The sequence below is a fragment of the Spea bombifrons genome, chromosome 2 (genome assembly GCF_027358695.1).
Source record: "Spea bombifrons isolate aSpeBom1 chromosome 2, aSpeBom1.2.pri, whole genome shotgun sequence".
Classification (NCBI taxonomy): domain Eukaryota; kingdom Metazoa; phylum Chordata; class Amphibia; order Anura; family Pelobatidae; genus Spea; species Spea bombifrons.
Genome location: NC_071088.1, coordinates 115,420,580 through 115,436,921, shown reverse-complemented (window position 1 = coordinate 115,436,921; position 16,342 = coordinate 115,420,580). Strand labels below are relative to the sequence as shown.

The window sequence follows — 16,342 nt, the reverse complement described above, 5'->3', positions numbered from 1 at the left end:
TTTCCAATCTGTTTTGTTCTGTTAGTTTGGACCTGTAGCTGGCACAGGTGCAGCTCATGGTTTCAAAGAAGGAAACCTTCAGGGAGAGTTGCAGATAAAGTATAGACATATTGTATTATATAAATCTAATGGTATGTTCTTATGGTATGCCGTGGTACTGTGAACTGCCACCTACAATGGTTAGCATTGCAGACTAGACTGTTTGCTTTTGGAGAAGCAGGGTGGGTTGGGGAGAAGAGGATCTCTAACCAGCCCAAAATGAATAGAGTGTGAGGTTTATTCCTACAGACTTGTTCCAGTGGTACCGTGACTGATAAGTGCTGGGATCTGATGTACTATCTTGGCGCTTAACACTGAAGCAGCACATTACTCAAGTGGGTGCTGGAACAGACATTGTGCTCCCGTCCCAGAACTTTAACCTGAAACCATTCCATTCCAAATTAGAGAAATCCAAATCGTGATGTAACCCATGATATACTGTGACAGATGGAACTAAAGAAGATGTCACAAAATACATGTCTATATGTGCCACCAGTTGGTACAATTGAAGTGTTTTTTCACACATGACCCAAACAACTATTAACCCATAGCTCTTCATGTTCAAAGGGAAAGTCACCAACTTTCACCACCCAAAGGTGTGGTTATTCTCCATTGACTGAGCTATATGAAAGTGAGTTGATACATTTTGACTGGCATGGAAATGGACACAAAATCCTAGCACCTTTTCCTTAGTCTGTTTATAACTGCCATTGGTGTCCCTTCAGTGTGTTGTATGGTCATGTTCGGTGTAAAGAACAAAATTTCATAGTAGGGTCCTTCCAGATGGCAATATAGTCTCTCTGGGATTACACAAAGAGATAGAAGCAATTAAAGCTGCCTAAATTTGCAGACAATGTGACTGGAACAACCTGCCTGCCAAGTTCCTTCAACTGCATGCAATTGTACCTAGAAGAATAGATGGCATTTTAAAGGCAAGGGCACTTTGCATTTTAGTAAATGACAAACTAGTTTATTTTTCAAAGCATTCTTTCTTTACAGCTTTTTTTTTTTTTTATTTATTTTTTTTTACACATGCCTAAAACGTTTGCAATATTATCAAAGTCTTGGTTCACCAAAGGGTGTGACTTTTTTTTAAATATAGCTTGACATTGTCATGAACACACCCTACTCCAAGCGTGCGTGTGACTTGGTTCTGTCTGCCTGTATTTAAAATCACAAATATAATACCACCCACAATTAACTATAATGATATAACTAATATAACGCTGCCACCACCAAGACAATTTGTAAATGCGGTGCCTTGGTCCCTCAAGCGAATTACTAAAAACCCACACAATACATTTTAACACAATAATTACGTGATTTCAAATTACCAATAAAATGGTCTCATCAGGTAACGTGAGTCTTTAGCAGACAAAGGCAGAACTTACCGTATTTGCTCGATTATAAGACGACCCTGATTATAAGACGACCCCCCAAAATCAAAATATTAATTTAGGAAAAAAACAAAAAGCCTGAATATAAGACGACCCTATAGGAAAAAAGTTTTACCAGTAAATATTAATTCATGTAAACTAATTTTCATATTTAATAAAAGCTATGATTGAGAAAAATATATATATATTATTTCCTTTTATTTGCCAACGTGCCCCCCCCAGTTATGCACATCTGCCCCCAGGCTTGCCACTCTGCCCCCAGAAATGCCTTATACCCCCTATTTGCCACTCTGCCCCATGATGTGCCTTTTAACCCTCTATATGCCACTCTGCCTCCAGAAATGTCTTGTACCCTACTATATGCCACTGTGCCCCATGATATGCCTTTTAACCCCCTATATGCCCCTCTGCCCCATGATATGCCTTATACCCCTATATGCCACTCTGGCATATAGGGGGTTAAAAGGTATATCATGGGGCTGAGTGGCATATAGGGGGTTAAAATGCATTTCTGGAGATATATATATATATATATATATACTGCTAACAGCAATCACACTCCTATCAAGCCAAGGCACCCAGTACATGCTGGAACCTGGGGATGTTAGAAGTGTGATTACACCCTCCCTATGCCATGCTACCACCCCCACCCCCCTTACACATCCATGCTATCACACACACACACACACACACACACACACTCATTCACAAACATTTAAATACTCATTCATTCCATTAATCACACATACACACACGCTGAAACCCCCACCCCCCCACCCCTTACCTGAACTGCAGATCTCCCGCTCGCAGACTTCTGCAGGGGCCCGGCTGTGCGAGCAACTTCTCTGGCCCCGCCCCCAGAGGAAGGAGGGGGGAGGTAGAGTTATGTGAGGACTGTGCTAGCTTCCTGTTTCCTGCTGCTAATAGCAGAGACGCTGCTCGCGATCAAAGCCCGGTAAGCAGCACGGTCAAAGCAGAATGAGGTCTGATTAGAAGACGACCTCGATTAGAAGACGAGGGGTATTTTTCAGAGCATTTGCTCTGGAAAAAACCTCGTCTTATAATCGAGCAAATACGGTAATAAAGGAATATTTATTATGAACAAAAAATAGTCACAGTGCATCCAAAAATGTAGGGTGCACTTTCCAAATTCTAGATATGCACAAAATGAGGAGTATGATTATGTATCTATGGGTTATTATTGATGTATCAATTGGATAAGACCCTAGAAGAAATGGTTTTCCTGACTGCTAGTGGTCGCATCAACTATTTGAGGAATAGCAAGATGTTAACCCATTAATGACAAAGCCCATACATGTACAGGCTCAAAATGCATTGTTTTCAATGGGTTTAGGAACCGCCCATTGTCCTTAAGGGCTTAAAATATCTGAATTTGTATTTCTCGGGCAAATACTTTTCCATTTCCTGGATGAAGCATGACATAGTAAGAGAGCTAAAGCTAATTATAACAGCATGTTGCACCTAAACCCAATCTAATACCAGTTAATATCAGTTATATATTGAGAAGCGGTTATAGGCGACAGGGGAAGTGTAGAGGTGCTGGGGGAATGCATTAAAAGCGGGCTTGTCAGTAGGAACAAAATGTCATCCACATCTCATAAACTCATAAATTGATCCTTCGGCCACATTGGTAAGTGGCATGCATGCCTTTTCTATGATTAGTAGAATATTCTTAGTACATGTTGCAGATCATATCCTTCCAATAGTTGGCTTTACATGTATCATCAGGTAACAGATATAAGATTTATACACTTATGCTTGTAAGCCATTTACTATACTGTTTTTTTTTTAAATCCATATTTGAATACCTACATAAGACATTATTATGGTTGTGATCACTGGGTACTGGTTTGAGAACCATAGTACTAGCGTAATGTTGAGGCTTTTACATAAATCCCTTCTGTTGACTGGAGATCTTCCAGAGAAACTGCAGATTCAACACACTAATCATCATAAAAGTACCAAATCCCAGCAAGAAGGGTTAGTGGAATGTTAAAATCTACTGCAAGCTCCCGCTTTAGAGAATAAAGACCATTTACTTTCCATAGCGCTGCAAAGAAGTCCACTATAATCAATACATTAAACATGTCTCAAAATGATTTTAACCTTTATTGGTTACTCACTTATTTCAATACACCGCTAATTTAATAACCGTTAAGTTTAAACTTTATTACTAATTCTTACACACACTTTTTATACATAATAAAGCTCTAGACAACAACAAAAAAAACCTTCACTCTCGTATTTTTATCATGGCCAAAGATCCAGAGTAATATGGATAATTATTTTGCCTATAAAACTGATATTTGGATTTAAACAATAGAAATTTACGCACAAAACACAAGTTAGGTGAAATTGAAAATCATTTACGAGGTTTATTTCCACGTCATCCATTTACTCAATTTAAAAAAAAACAAAAAAATCTTTTTAGAATAAAAAAAAAATCCACAAGTGCACCACAGTGTAATAAATACATTGAAAACTAAATGTAGCCAATCAGTCATTACAACCTTTAAACACATGATGGAGTGCTGGAGGTTTATTCAATAAAGTCTCATTGCCATGGAAGATAATATCCGTGGTTCAGATCAATGAATCGGAGATACAATTTACTCCAGAACTAAGGCAGCTCACTCCATAGTTCACCGGAGAAACCGAACCTGGTGTCTTTAAATAAAGCTATCCTTGCAGAACGTTTCACTGCGCCTTCTTCAAGCGGCAAACTTATTGACATAAATATCTTAGCTAAACCGGATCCTTGTTTTTTTTACTGTTGTTTATATCTTTTCCTCTAAATGGTGCAAAGCTGTGTATTCTAGTTGACGTGTACCGTAATATCTCACATCTAATACGTCATTATTTTAGCACACCTAAGGGTCGGTGCATGTTATACACAGGAACACAATTAAGTGACCTGTATGTAAAGATTTCCAGCAACTCTAGCGCTAACTTTAGCCTTTCTTCTACCCACGATTTTAGGGTATCTGTACAATTGACATTTTCCATCACGTATATATGGTCCAAGTGCAAGCCTTCTGTCTTCGCAGTCCTTAAGGGACCTGGACAGGACTAGCTACTCAACGAATGCTGCCACATCTGCTTACCCAAATGCAGATATTGGGGGTTCAGTGACCAAAGTTCTCTTTCCCATCTTGCAAGTATAATATGTTTAGGGTAATATCAATACTTCCCTGAGTTGGACACCATTTGCTTACAAAACATATATAACGGCACGTCTGTTTTGAGGCTCACGTCATTCCATTTGTACAAAAAAAAAAACGGACACGGGACCCATATAAATTTTAGGACTTTTAATGCAAACAAATACAGAATGTTTTCTCCTGTTAGACATAATCTTAGAACAGGTTTTTGTTGTAAAAACAATTCGAAAACCAGAATCTTACAGTGTGCTACTTACTGATAAGAATAAATCTCTCAATACAACTAGGTCAAATATATTGATGACATATACAGCTTCCCCATGTTTTTTTTTATTCTCCTGCGTCTACGAGAATCTGTAGCGTGTCCTACTGATCTGGTAACTTCCACAGTGGACAGACAGTGAAAGAGGAAAGCGTTAATGTAATATATCAATTTTATTTTTCATATTAAGCAAAAAATGAAACAAGCCTTCAATTTTTCTCAAAAAGTAAGAATTTAGAAACTAACTCTGCCTACAAATGACTTGGTGCCAGACATCAATTAGATGTTCATTCAGCTAGCATGCTTGAGATTCCTCCGAGAAACGCGAGCATTAAATACTTCTCATCCTTTAATATTCCTCGAGAACTGATTACCAATAGACTACAATGCTCAGTAGTCCCACGGCCAAAAAGCGAGGTGCTCACTACTTAGTTACAGGCAGAAAATGCAGCTTGCAGCAGCCAATGCCAACGGGGCTGCCAAGGCATTCAACAACATGTATGAATAATAAAAAAAAAATGGAGGTCTATTTATTTTGGTCTTTAAATTATAATGTACGTGTTCTTATCGGCCCCCTGAAAGACCCAATTAAGCACAATATAAAATCAAGCTAAGAACCTGGCGTTTTCTTTTCCTGAGAGCGTTAAAAGCATCGAAACAGACTGGCCAAACAGAGATGTCAGGAGAGACAGGTAGAATTTGCAGAACGTGTGATGATTTGCACACTCATACCTATGAACAAAATCTGGCAACATATCCATGACAGATACACATCATTTGTACTTTTCTCCCTACAGCTAAGAAATATTGCTTCCAAGTTTTTATTTTATTTTTTAAAACATTGTCACTGTTATCCGAAACTTTTACAATATTTAGTTATGTGCATGTATTGGTTATAGGTGTATGCAACATCAAAAAAATATATATAATTTGTGTAAATGTGCTAAAAAAAAACAAAAACAAAAAACACCCTTCCTGCTGTGTGCGCACAAGTGCTTTCTCTACATCTCTGTCGCGTAGTGATGTCATAGAGTTTCTTCAGCAGGTACAACTTTTTGCTGATATCATTCTAATAACCAAAATGACCCTTCATATATTTGCATAACGTGGTGGATTGCTTTTGTTTAAGCACCCTTAAAACAGATACAATCTACTTGAAATCTGGTAATCGGGGGAGGGGGGACAAAATAGATAACTGCGATTCACATAGGAAAGAAATGCCAGCAGTATATGCTCATTTGATATATGTCCAATTAACTTTTATCTTTAGAATTAAAGTTTACCATTACCCAAAACTGTCCCAAGACAGATTTTAAAGCATGAAAAACCAATCCTTCTTATACCTCAAAAAGGGCCCTCGAGATGTAATTCCATTATCCCCCTCGAAAGACATCAAGGTATCCTGAAATAAGCCTGTAATGTTTATGCATAATTAAGTGTGAAGATGTGCAGGGAGTAGGTAAGGGGTGATATGGGGGTTGCAAACCTGTTTTTTTGTAAGTTTTTTAAATTTTTTTTACTTTTTTAAATGACCTCTCTTTTTCCATATTAGGAGTATTTAAAGATTGAGCATCGGGAAGACGTCCCACTAATGTGCCTAACAGCGATTCTGGGTTAATATAATATAGCAGAAGTTTGTGGGAAGTGCTCACGCTGTCAGATACCATTCCGCATACAGAAGGAGTTAGCCCATTTTTTATTTTTTTTTCCTTTATGCAACCCATTCTGTGCCTCTTCATTCAACTTCACCACATACTGTAGCCTCCATCAGAGCCGCCCATAAAGAAATTTCCTTTTCTCTGTGTGACCACAAGATTAGCACCTTGCATAGCGGCCAACTGAGCTGCGTTAGGTGGGCACCCAGGAGGAGGTGGCTGGGGGGAAAAAAAAAACATAACAAAAAAACTGTATGAGAAACAATTTAGTGACGCAGCATATCTTCATATTGGATCATATTTATCTCACACATTTACAAATATTGTTAAACATCACAAAAAAAAGTACAATTAAATAAAATATCAAAAAGAACCACAGAAATTGTTTGTATACACTACAATTTGTTCTTAGTACAGTAGGCCCTGTACCTCAGCCCTACAAAATATTCAACACCAGACAGTCAACATTAAAGTCATGCTAATGCAATCTATCATCAGTATCATCTGTAATAAAATACCTGCTTGAGAGCTCTCATCCAAAGTGAGAGGGTGGTATATAAATAGAACAGCCTCCCAGCAGAAATGGTAGAAGCTAATACAGATAGGAAGTTTAAACATACATAGGATAGGCGTAAAGCTACCCTGAATCTAAGACAAGACAAAGGGATAATTGAGGCCCGAATGAATGGGCAGTACTTCAAACAGAAGCTTAGATCTTTCTGTGTCTTTCTTATATTTATTAATTATTCATTATTTTAGCACTTTAAAAATAACAAAAAGAAAAGTCAGCCCATGTTAAGACGACTTACTGGCACATTTGGATTGCTGCCATGTCCAAATCTAGCGCCGGGATCAAAACCTCCTTCAACGATGACTGTGGAGTTAGGCGGATACACAGGTCCAACTGGATAATACGCCATAGGAACTGAGGAAGTCATGGGGGCAACTTGCATTGGCTGAGCCATGGGCAGGTACATAGAGGTGCCTGGGTAGGGCGCAGAGAGAGGAGCCATGTTGGCACCAGGGGGGTGAACATACCCTGGACGGTAAAGCTAGAAAAAGAGCAAGGGGAAAAAAAAAAAAAATAAAAAAAAAAAAAAGGCTTCAATTATTTAAATTGCAATTACACATATCTTAGCAAACAGGCCACTCATCGCATGTAATTTATTCTGATTCCTTACAGTGCCGGTGTGTATTTCAGTTTTGCTCGAAATTTTTTTGAACGTTTTGCTAAATTTCACTAGATCAACACTGGTTATACAATAAAAACTAAAACTTATGTGTAATTATGGCACTTTGCTTTATAAATGTTTATATACGTTACCTCGGAATAAGCTGGAGGAGCGTCTGTATAAGGAGGAGCTTGAGGAAGATGCATGTTTGGTGGGTACACAGACTGAGGATTGGGTGGCTGGGTTGGATAGGCTGGGGGAGTTGGGTATTGGCCTGTAGAAAAGGGGTGACACAGACAATGTCAATATTCAGTGCAAGAAGTAAATCATCTGAATGTTGATAATGAGGTGGATGCATTTCCATTCTTCAATAGGTCAGATCGAGACCCCTTGAAAAGGGAAAAACAAACAAAAAAAAATCCCACAAAAAAAACCTACTTTTACATTCGCCAATTCCAATAATTCAGAAGTTCAGTACTGTATATAAACGCAGAACAAATCTCTCTCTTAACCCCTTAAGGACCGGGCTCATTTTTCGTTTTCTACCCTGTGGGACCGAGGCTGTTTTGACACTTTTGTGGTGCTTGTGTTCAGGTGTAATTTTCTCCTCACCCATTTAGTGTACCCACATAAGTTATATATTGTTTTTTTCAGGACAAGATGGGCTTTCTTCAGATACCATTATTTTGATCGTATCATCTTATTTACTATAAAAAAAATAAAAAAAACATGGTGAAAAATTGAAAAAAAAGACATTTTATGACTTTTATTTGAAAAATATTTTACTCACCTAAAAAAGCAAGTAAAAAAACTAGCTAAATAGATTCTACTACTTGTCCTGAGTTTAGAGATACCCAATGTTTTTATGTTTTTTTGCTGTTTTTTGTACGTTACAGGGCAATAAGTACAAGCAGCGTTTTATGATTTCCAAATCTTTTTTAACAAATCTGGTCAGTCTGCCTACATCTCCTCTTTGGAACATCTTTGAAGCCGGTTAACTCAATTTAACCCCCTCAAACCATATATTTTTGAAAACTAGACACCCCAGGGTATTCCAAATGCTGTTATTTTAACCCTTTCCATGCACCAATTATACAACTACACTTTGTCAAACTTTGTAATAGTAATTTTTTTTATTTTTTTTTCCACACAAATTGTACTTTAGTTATAGATATACAGGTTCTGGTATATGTCACTATCAAACAACACCCCAATGTGTGTTCAGCAACATCTCCTGAGTACAGCGATACCCCACATGCATGGGTTTGTCAGATTGTTTGGCTGGTAAAAGGCTACTTTTGGGGCATGCGTAATCCAGGTGGTCATTTGGTCATTCTGCCTCCATCTCCTCTTTGGAATATCTTTGAAGCCGGTTAACTCAATTTAACCCATTCAAACCATATATTTTGGAAAACTAGACACCCCAGGGTATTCCGAATGCTGTTATTTTAACCCTTTCCATGCACCAATTATAGAACTACACTTTGTCAAACTTTGTAATAGTAATTTTTTTTCACACAAATTGTACTTTAGTTATAGATATACAGGTTCTGGTATATGTCACTGTCAAACAACCCCCCAATATGTGTTCAGGAACATCTCCTGAGTGCAGTGATACCCGACATGCATGGGTTTGTCGGGTTGTTTCAGATTTAAAATGCCACATTTGGGAAGTGCGCTTTTTTTCTCCATTTTGGTCAGTCTGTACCTATGCCCTATCTGTGAGCTAGGCCACTCCAATTTACCCCATCAGCCATTTTTTTATATATATTAGACACCCCTTGGGTATTTGAAGTGCTTTTATTTTAACTCTGAGATTTTTGAGAAATTTTAGCACTTGCTCAAAATAATAAACTTTATTTTTTTATTTTTTTATATTTTTTAATACTTTTTTTATATTTTTTTTTACACATTGTGCTGGTACTGGATGGTTCATCTAGTGACATCACTGCATAATTATTTTTAAATGTTAGCACATTTTTTTTTTCCATTTTTTTATTTTTTATTTGAATATTTTACTAATCACATAGTGATTAGAAAGCTGGGCTCCATTGACTTGCATGGTTGAATGCAGTACCTGTATTCAACCAGCAAGTGGAGCCAGTTCTCTAGAGGGTCTGGAGACCCTCTAGCGAACTTTTTCGTCTTTATTGTTGTAGTTCCCGGGCCGCCGCCATCTTACTTGATGGCGAAGATCACCGGCAGCTGCGGCTGTGACCGCTCTCCGGAGCGGTCACAGCCCACCTAAAGGTAAGTGTTTGGTGTCGCTGGATGCCTCCTGATCGAGGCATTCCAGCGACACCATTTAAGTTTAGGAGGCGATCGTTGATCGCCTCCTAAACGCTTTTAAAACGGGCGTCCGCCGCCATACAATGTATGGCGGCTGTTGACGCCCCGGGGAGGGGCCAGACATGGCCCCCGATGCCGATCTCGGCCTTGCTGGATGCCTCGACATCGAGGCATTGCAGCAAGGCCGTTTAAGCGAAGAAAGTGATCCTTGATCACTTTCTAAGCTTATTTAACTTTTTGACGGTTCAGGACCGTCAAAGGTCATTTAGTGACCTTCTTGTCATGACGGTCCTGAACCGGCAAAGGTCGCGAAGGGGTTAAAGTGTATAATCATAAAGAACTTGTGACTAGCAACTCAACTAAAGTTCTGAAAACAGAGCAGTAAAAATTACCTTTGTTTAGCCAAATGCCTGCAGTTCTGCTCCAAAGCACAGACGATAGAGACAAAGGTTTTATTTACATAAACTAAAGAGTACAATCATATGGTCATATTTGCATTGTCTACAGCGATAGAACATTCTCACACGTCTCACCCCCCAATGCGGCTTCACCTACTCAAACTAGCATCAATGGAATTAGAATATGAGGCTTCAGTCTCTTTTACATCTTCCAATACTAAAATCAGGAGGCATTGCTTGCACATGCTTATCAGCTTCCCATTGAAGTCACTGAAGCAGCAGCCAATCACGTGTCCTGGCAAAACATCAGCGTCCTGATACCATATACCTGATTGGCTGTTGCTGCTCCAGTTGACTACAGTAGGAGGGAAGTATATTGATGTATGTTTCTGGAGGCAGCAAGAGTCTCACCTTCTAAGATTAAAGAATGCCTGCACCAATTTGCATGCAGTAAAATGTAAAAGTCCATGCAGAATTGCACTGCAGTAATCCTTTAACTACAAATGATAATACACCCAAAGGCTGCTTTTTAGATGAGATGGTTTATCCAAAATCTCCAACTTTTGTAGTTATTTTACAAACCCATTTAACTTTCATTAGTCCCCAAATAAGATATCTGTACCCATTTGTAGATATCCTCTCTAAATATTGGATATTCCACAACTAAATAAACAGGGAGAGAACAACAAACGGAGGAATCCTTAGGTGATGCCATGTGTCCTTCTGAGGTATAGTGGCCAGTATATGGGGTAAGGGGCAGCTAGGGTGCTGCCCTGGGTCAGATTTGCCCCGTCAATTACAGCAGGTATAGAAACGGACAGGTCAACTGCTTTTATCGGTTGACTTTTCCATGGCTTAGCTTATCAAACCATTGAGCAAAATTTTGCCTTGGATGTGCCGTAATACCCTGGGAAAGGTTAGACTTTCATCTAATGATCATAGTACTGTAGGGCAGCAATGGGTCATCTAGCATGAAATGTATAGACATGATTGTTAATAGCTTTAACGGATAGTGTACATTTAGAAAAATGTCAAAAGAGACAATAAAAGTATTTTATCCTTACTATACTTTTGTCATCGAATAATTTCTGGCACAAAAAAAAAGCAAAAACAAAAAAAACGTTAATGCCAGATGGTTGTCAGGTACCAAACATATACACTATAAATACAGTTCCCTAAGGGGCTTCTCCTCCTGGATGAGCCTTTGGGGACTTGTGCTGCTTGGGCACAGGCTGTCTTGATGGCAACATAAAAAGGGAGGAAATAATTGCTGGGAAACAGAAAAGATATGTATTTAGTCAAAAGCCAAATAAGAAAACAAACAGCATAGTATGTTTGCTCATTGAAATGTAAAAAACTGCAAACATACCCCTCTCCTCCCTTTTGCAACACTAACAATATACTGCAGCAATCTTCTGCTAAATCAGCAGTGCTGAGAGCTTTCCAGCTCCGTGTGTGAATGTAGGATGTGTAAAAAGCTTGGGGAGCAGGAAGAAGCAGAATGTGGCATATGGTGGACTGGCACCGAGCCCACTTTGTTCTGTGTTAACTGAGGACAAGCATATTGCAGAGGGCTGAGACTCAACAAAGCTACACCCCGTAAGACAACCGCGTGTGCGCTTTGATAACATAATGGTATAGAATCTGCAGTCTTAACACAACGCGGCCTGGAAATGATTTGCAGATAATCCTACATTCTGATCCCTGGAGTTATTGGAGGCGCAGGCTAAAGAATGGCTTTAGACAGGAGCTAGCATGCATATACCCTTCCAAGAGTCACTGCGAGGAAACCTTTCAGAAATCTGAAGCTGCCATCTAGGTTATTTAACAGTCTGGACAGAGCTGGATACTTTGTGTCATACTTCTTACAGTCACAGCTGGGTCCAGAGCACGAGCTGTACCAACATCATGCTTCAGCGACAAAGGCCTAAGCTAGCACACTAACTTGGTGCAATGGTTACAGCAGGGACAGAGTGCCTTTTGGTTTAAAGCTCAGCCATGCGCATCCCTGAGACTTGTAGTTCAGCGGCCAACGCAGTTACCTGTTGGTTCTCCCTGAGGACCATTTGTTAAATGAATGGTCGCATATCACAGAATGAAGTACAGCAGTCAGCAATATGAGAACAACAGAGGGTCCCATTCAGTCCCCGGGCCATCAGCGTCCAATTGGTGTTTAGAAAATAAAGAGTCTGCTGTACATCTTCCAGAATATTAACCATACAGCAGTATTTCCCGAGCAGGAAGGCATCATTCCCATGAGCTGGATTTGGCCCTGTCAGTAACATGCCGTATAGGCCGAGAACATCATACACGGCTGGGCAAACTCGATAAATGGCAGGTCAGAAACTACAGTCAGCGATCTGCAGGTAGATTTCCGACACAAAATACCCTACTCCATGCAAGCCACAAAAGTCTAACGGACTGTAGTACATTCACCAGCAGCTGCTTATTATTATTATTATAAATTATTCACTGATTTATGCAACAGCATTTGCACACTGATGAAATAACTTGTGCATTACATAATTCTGATTTACAGAAGAAAGTGACACAGGCCCTGCTCAAACTAGTTATTCTAGCTTCATTGTCACCATGCCTTACAGATACACAGAATTATATGGGTCACAATACATCTTAAATATTTAATGTTTACCGTGCTTGAGCGGTTCTCAAAATGTTGCGCAAGCATTCCTATAATTGACAGAACTCCTAAGTGTACATTATACACCATAATACTTATGTATTTATGAATGTCGTAAAACTACAAAGTCCACGTATTCTTTATTTATTTCCTCAAATAGCACTCCAGTCCCTTTTTCACATTAAATTGGTATTGTATTTCACTGTATCCATATCTGTGCAAGTCTGATTTAAAGAGATGCTCTAAATCCCAATGCAGCCCTGGTACCAACAAAGAATGCATAATAAAGTATTTTAATGTGCATTCTTTAGGTGTGATGTATATAACAAAAGAAAACAAAATTTACATTGTGAAATGCTGCAATTCATATGCTTTTCTTGTTAAACCCCCTGGAACGAGCGTGAACCACTTAAACTGGCTAGCTGTAATCATGCACGTTCCTGCAATGCAAATAGCTGAGGGGGGGGGACAAATCCACATGGGGGATTCTGATTAATCCCTCTATATATGTTATAGCCAACACTCAGCTACCATGTGATGTGCATTGGATGGCTGGAGTATTCCTGCATTTACCAGAAGCAGGGAATATTCCCCTGTACAATGCCCATTCTGATTAATGGAAACTGAGGTCCCATCCAAATAAATGGGAGTGGCAGCAATCACATATATGTTCTGAGCACCAGTGTTTGGCCAGCATATATGTGACCGAATGCTACGGACTTTGACTGGCACGTGCAAGAAATGTAATTATTAATGCTTCCAGGCTTCAGGAAAGTCACTCGTTCAGGAGTAACCAATAACTTAAGAATGCATGCAATAAAATGCATCGGAGTCCGTGCAAAATCGACGCCAACATGGATTAAGAAATAAAAATATAATTTTGGGGAGTGGGCCATTCTTTTAATACAGGGATAAAGTTTTTAAAAGTGAGGACCTGATAAGAACTATAATCAAGTACATTACAGATCTATGTGTTACCATTAACTGGATAGAAGATAATGACATATTAACTAAATATATTAGACACAAACATCAGCTGCCAGCAGGGCTTGCCCAATGCGCTGCCACCCACACCCATCAAAGCCACGGCAGCATCCATGATATCATGATTAATAAATTCATGCTCTCCACCGACTGCTTCTGTATCCCTGTCTCCTGCAGCACCACTTCTTCTTTTGCCTCTTCTCGTTCTTCTGTTTTCGTTCGCTTTTCCCCGTGTCTTATTTCTTCGTCCACTTCTCAGTGAACCTCGCTTCCCGGTGCACTTCTGCAAAAGGGTGGAGCTTCCAGGCACACCCTCTCCCCTGATTGGAGAAACAGGGGATAGACTGTCCTTGCTGCTCCACCTCTTCGCAGAAGTTCACAGAGAGGCCAAAATAATCCAGGTAGATCTACTGAGAAAGAGAGGAACAGAGCCGCTTCTTTCTCAACAAATCTACCCTGAAAGAATTTACCTTGGGCTGGCAAGTTGCCATCTGGCTCCAATGGACCCACCAAGACCCATGTAAGGGCCGCCTCTGGCTACCAGGCCAGGTGGATGTTAGTATGGAAGAGGACGGTGTATGTATATATATATATATATATATATATATATATATTTAGACTGAGTAGTAATCTTCCCTTCCATGTCAGGCCTATTATTACACTGGCATATCAGGTTACAGGAATTTCACTTACATAAGCATATCTGATGTGTTTAACCTTGGAAACAAAAAGTTTTACTGAGTTCAAAAACAACCTCAAATAATAACATTTTTTTTTTAAAAAAAACAATGGCAGACATTTTACGTGAAGAGTCCTAACTAAACAAGCTGGTCTAGTGATGCCCTCTCACAAGCTGTTGTAATAAAGCTTTACTGTGTAATAATAAGTCTGTTACCATTTCCGGGTTCTTAATGGTGATAAGGCCCTGTGTAAATATACACACTGGGTGTCTGATAGGGAAGCTGTTGGGGGAGGGTGATTAAACTGTGAACACAAACGCGTTATAGTTCCACAGGCAAAAACGCGCCAGTTTCTACTAGATAAATACATGACTGCAGAACCTCCACACACACACCGATACACAACCCTTACGGTGTGCAGTACTATGGCAGCCAAAGGGTTACAAGCAAAGCATCACGGTACCTGGTGCTGGGCCGGGCTTCTCGCAGTCAACATGCCAAATTCCTGCACGTAGTAGTCAGCGGGTCAGGTGCTAGCCTGGGCCTCTAATAAACACCTGACAGCCCTAACGCGAACCCCAACACCCCCCTCCCCCCAGCACCGCAGGCGGCCACTGTTTCCCTAGGAATCCTGGCCTGATCGCTGTTGGTGGCAAGCGGACAGTCACTGAATGGCGCTCGCTTTAGGCTCGGTGCTGCAGGGGGCACTTATCCCTAAATTCTGTCCGACCCTAACATAGTCCGGCGACACGGACGCTTACTTATGCCCCAGACACCCCTCAACTCCCAGCTACACGTAAGGCTGACCCCTGACATTGTAACAGAGACCCCGGACTTGCCTTTATTATTCATGGCAGCAGGATCCGCTGATGTTGCCGTGTCTGTATTTTGTCCGTGTTGTTGTGGGTGATGACTGCACTTCCGCTTCTCACCACTTCCTTATTGTGTATTTTTTTTGTGTGTCTTTACACGTATATGGCAGTGAGTGATCCAGATAGGGAGCGCCCTCTGCCTGTACTTTCAGTTTCCATTTATAGATATCCAGTCTTTACCGCCTAAATCCTCCTCCAACCTGCCTCACGGTTTCACTCCCACTCCCAGAGCACCATCCATAGAACGTGTAACCATGCATCTTGTTTTTAACCATACCTGCTAAGTTTCCAGTTGGGAGTTAAAGTCTCTCTTTTTTTTCTTGATGTCCTTCCATTGTATAAACTCAGATTGCTTGTTCCATATGGAGCCGTCTACAGCCCTGAAAGAAACAATTATGTGTATGTAAACAGAAGATGACACGTTTATATGTTTAGCTATATATAAAATACACCTGTGTGCCTTTCTCAGTTACATAAACATTGTTTTTATTGGCATTCCTACAAAAGATCTTAATCGTAAGGTTTAGCTTTTGAAGAAGATACAGAGGTCAGCAACAGGGTAGAGTTTCCTGGTGGAACAAGTCAAAGGTGAAGTGGTTTAACCCCTTAAGGACCGGGCTCATTTTTCGTTTTCTACCCTGTGGGACCGAGGCTGTTTTGACACTTTTGTGGTGCTTGTGTTCAGGTGTAATTTTCTCCTCACCCATTTAGTGTACCCACATAAGTTATATATTGTTTTTTTCAGGACAAGATGGGCTTTCTTCAGATACC

At 40.0% G+C, this 16,342-nt stretch overlaps 1 protein-coding gene across 1 annotated transcript; it reads right to left on the bottom strand.

Annotated features, from left to right (window-relative positions):
• Positions 1–4,755: 4,755 nt before the first annotated feature.
• On the bottom strand, positions 4,756–15,682 carry DAZAP2 (DAZ associated protein 2). The gene is made up of 4 exons (XM_053455802.1): positions 15,539–15,682; positions 7,860–7,981; positions 7,345–7,587; positions 4,756–6,754 (listed from the first exon to the last, which is right to left on the bottom strand). Exons 1-4 carry the CDS (start codon positions 15,549–15,551, stop codon positions 6,626–6,628), a joined length of 507 nt encoding a protein of 168 aa, XP_053311777.1. The 5' UTR covers positions 15,552–15,682; the 3' UTR covers positions 4,756–6,625.
• Between the last annotated feature and the right edge of the window lie 660 nt (positions 15,683–16,342).

What these genes read in the sequence shown, in the direction of transcription:
- DAZAP2 (XM_053455802.1), bottom strand. An exon ending in CTCCTCCAGCTTATTCCGAG is followed by an intron (nt 7,588 to 7,859) that starts GTAACGTATATA and finishes CTCTTTTTCTAG; the next exon opens with CTTTACCGTCCAGGGTATGT. An exon ending in GCAGCAATCCAAATGTGCCA is followed by an intron (nt 6,755 to 7,344) that starts GTAAGTCGTCTT and finishes TTTTCCCCCCAG; the next exon opens with CCACCTCCTCCTGGGTGCCC.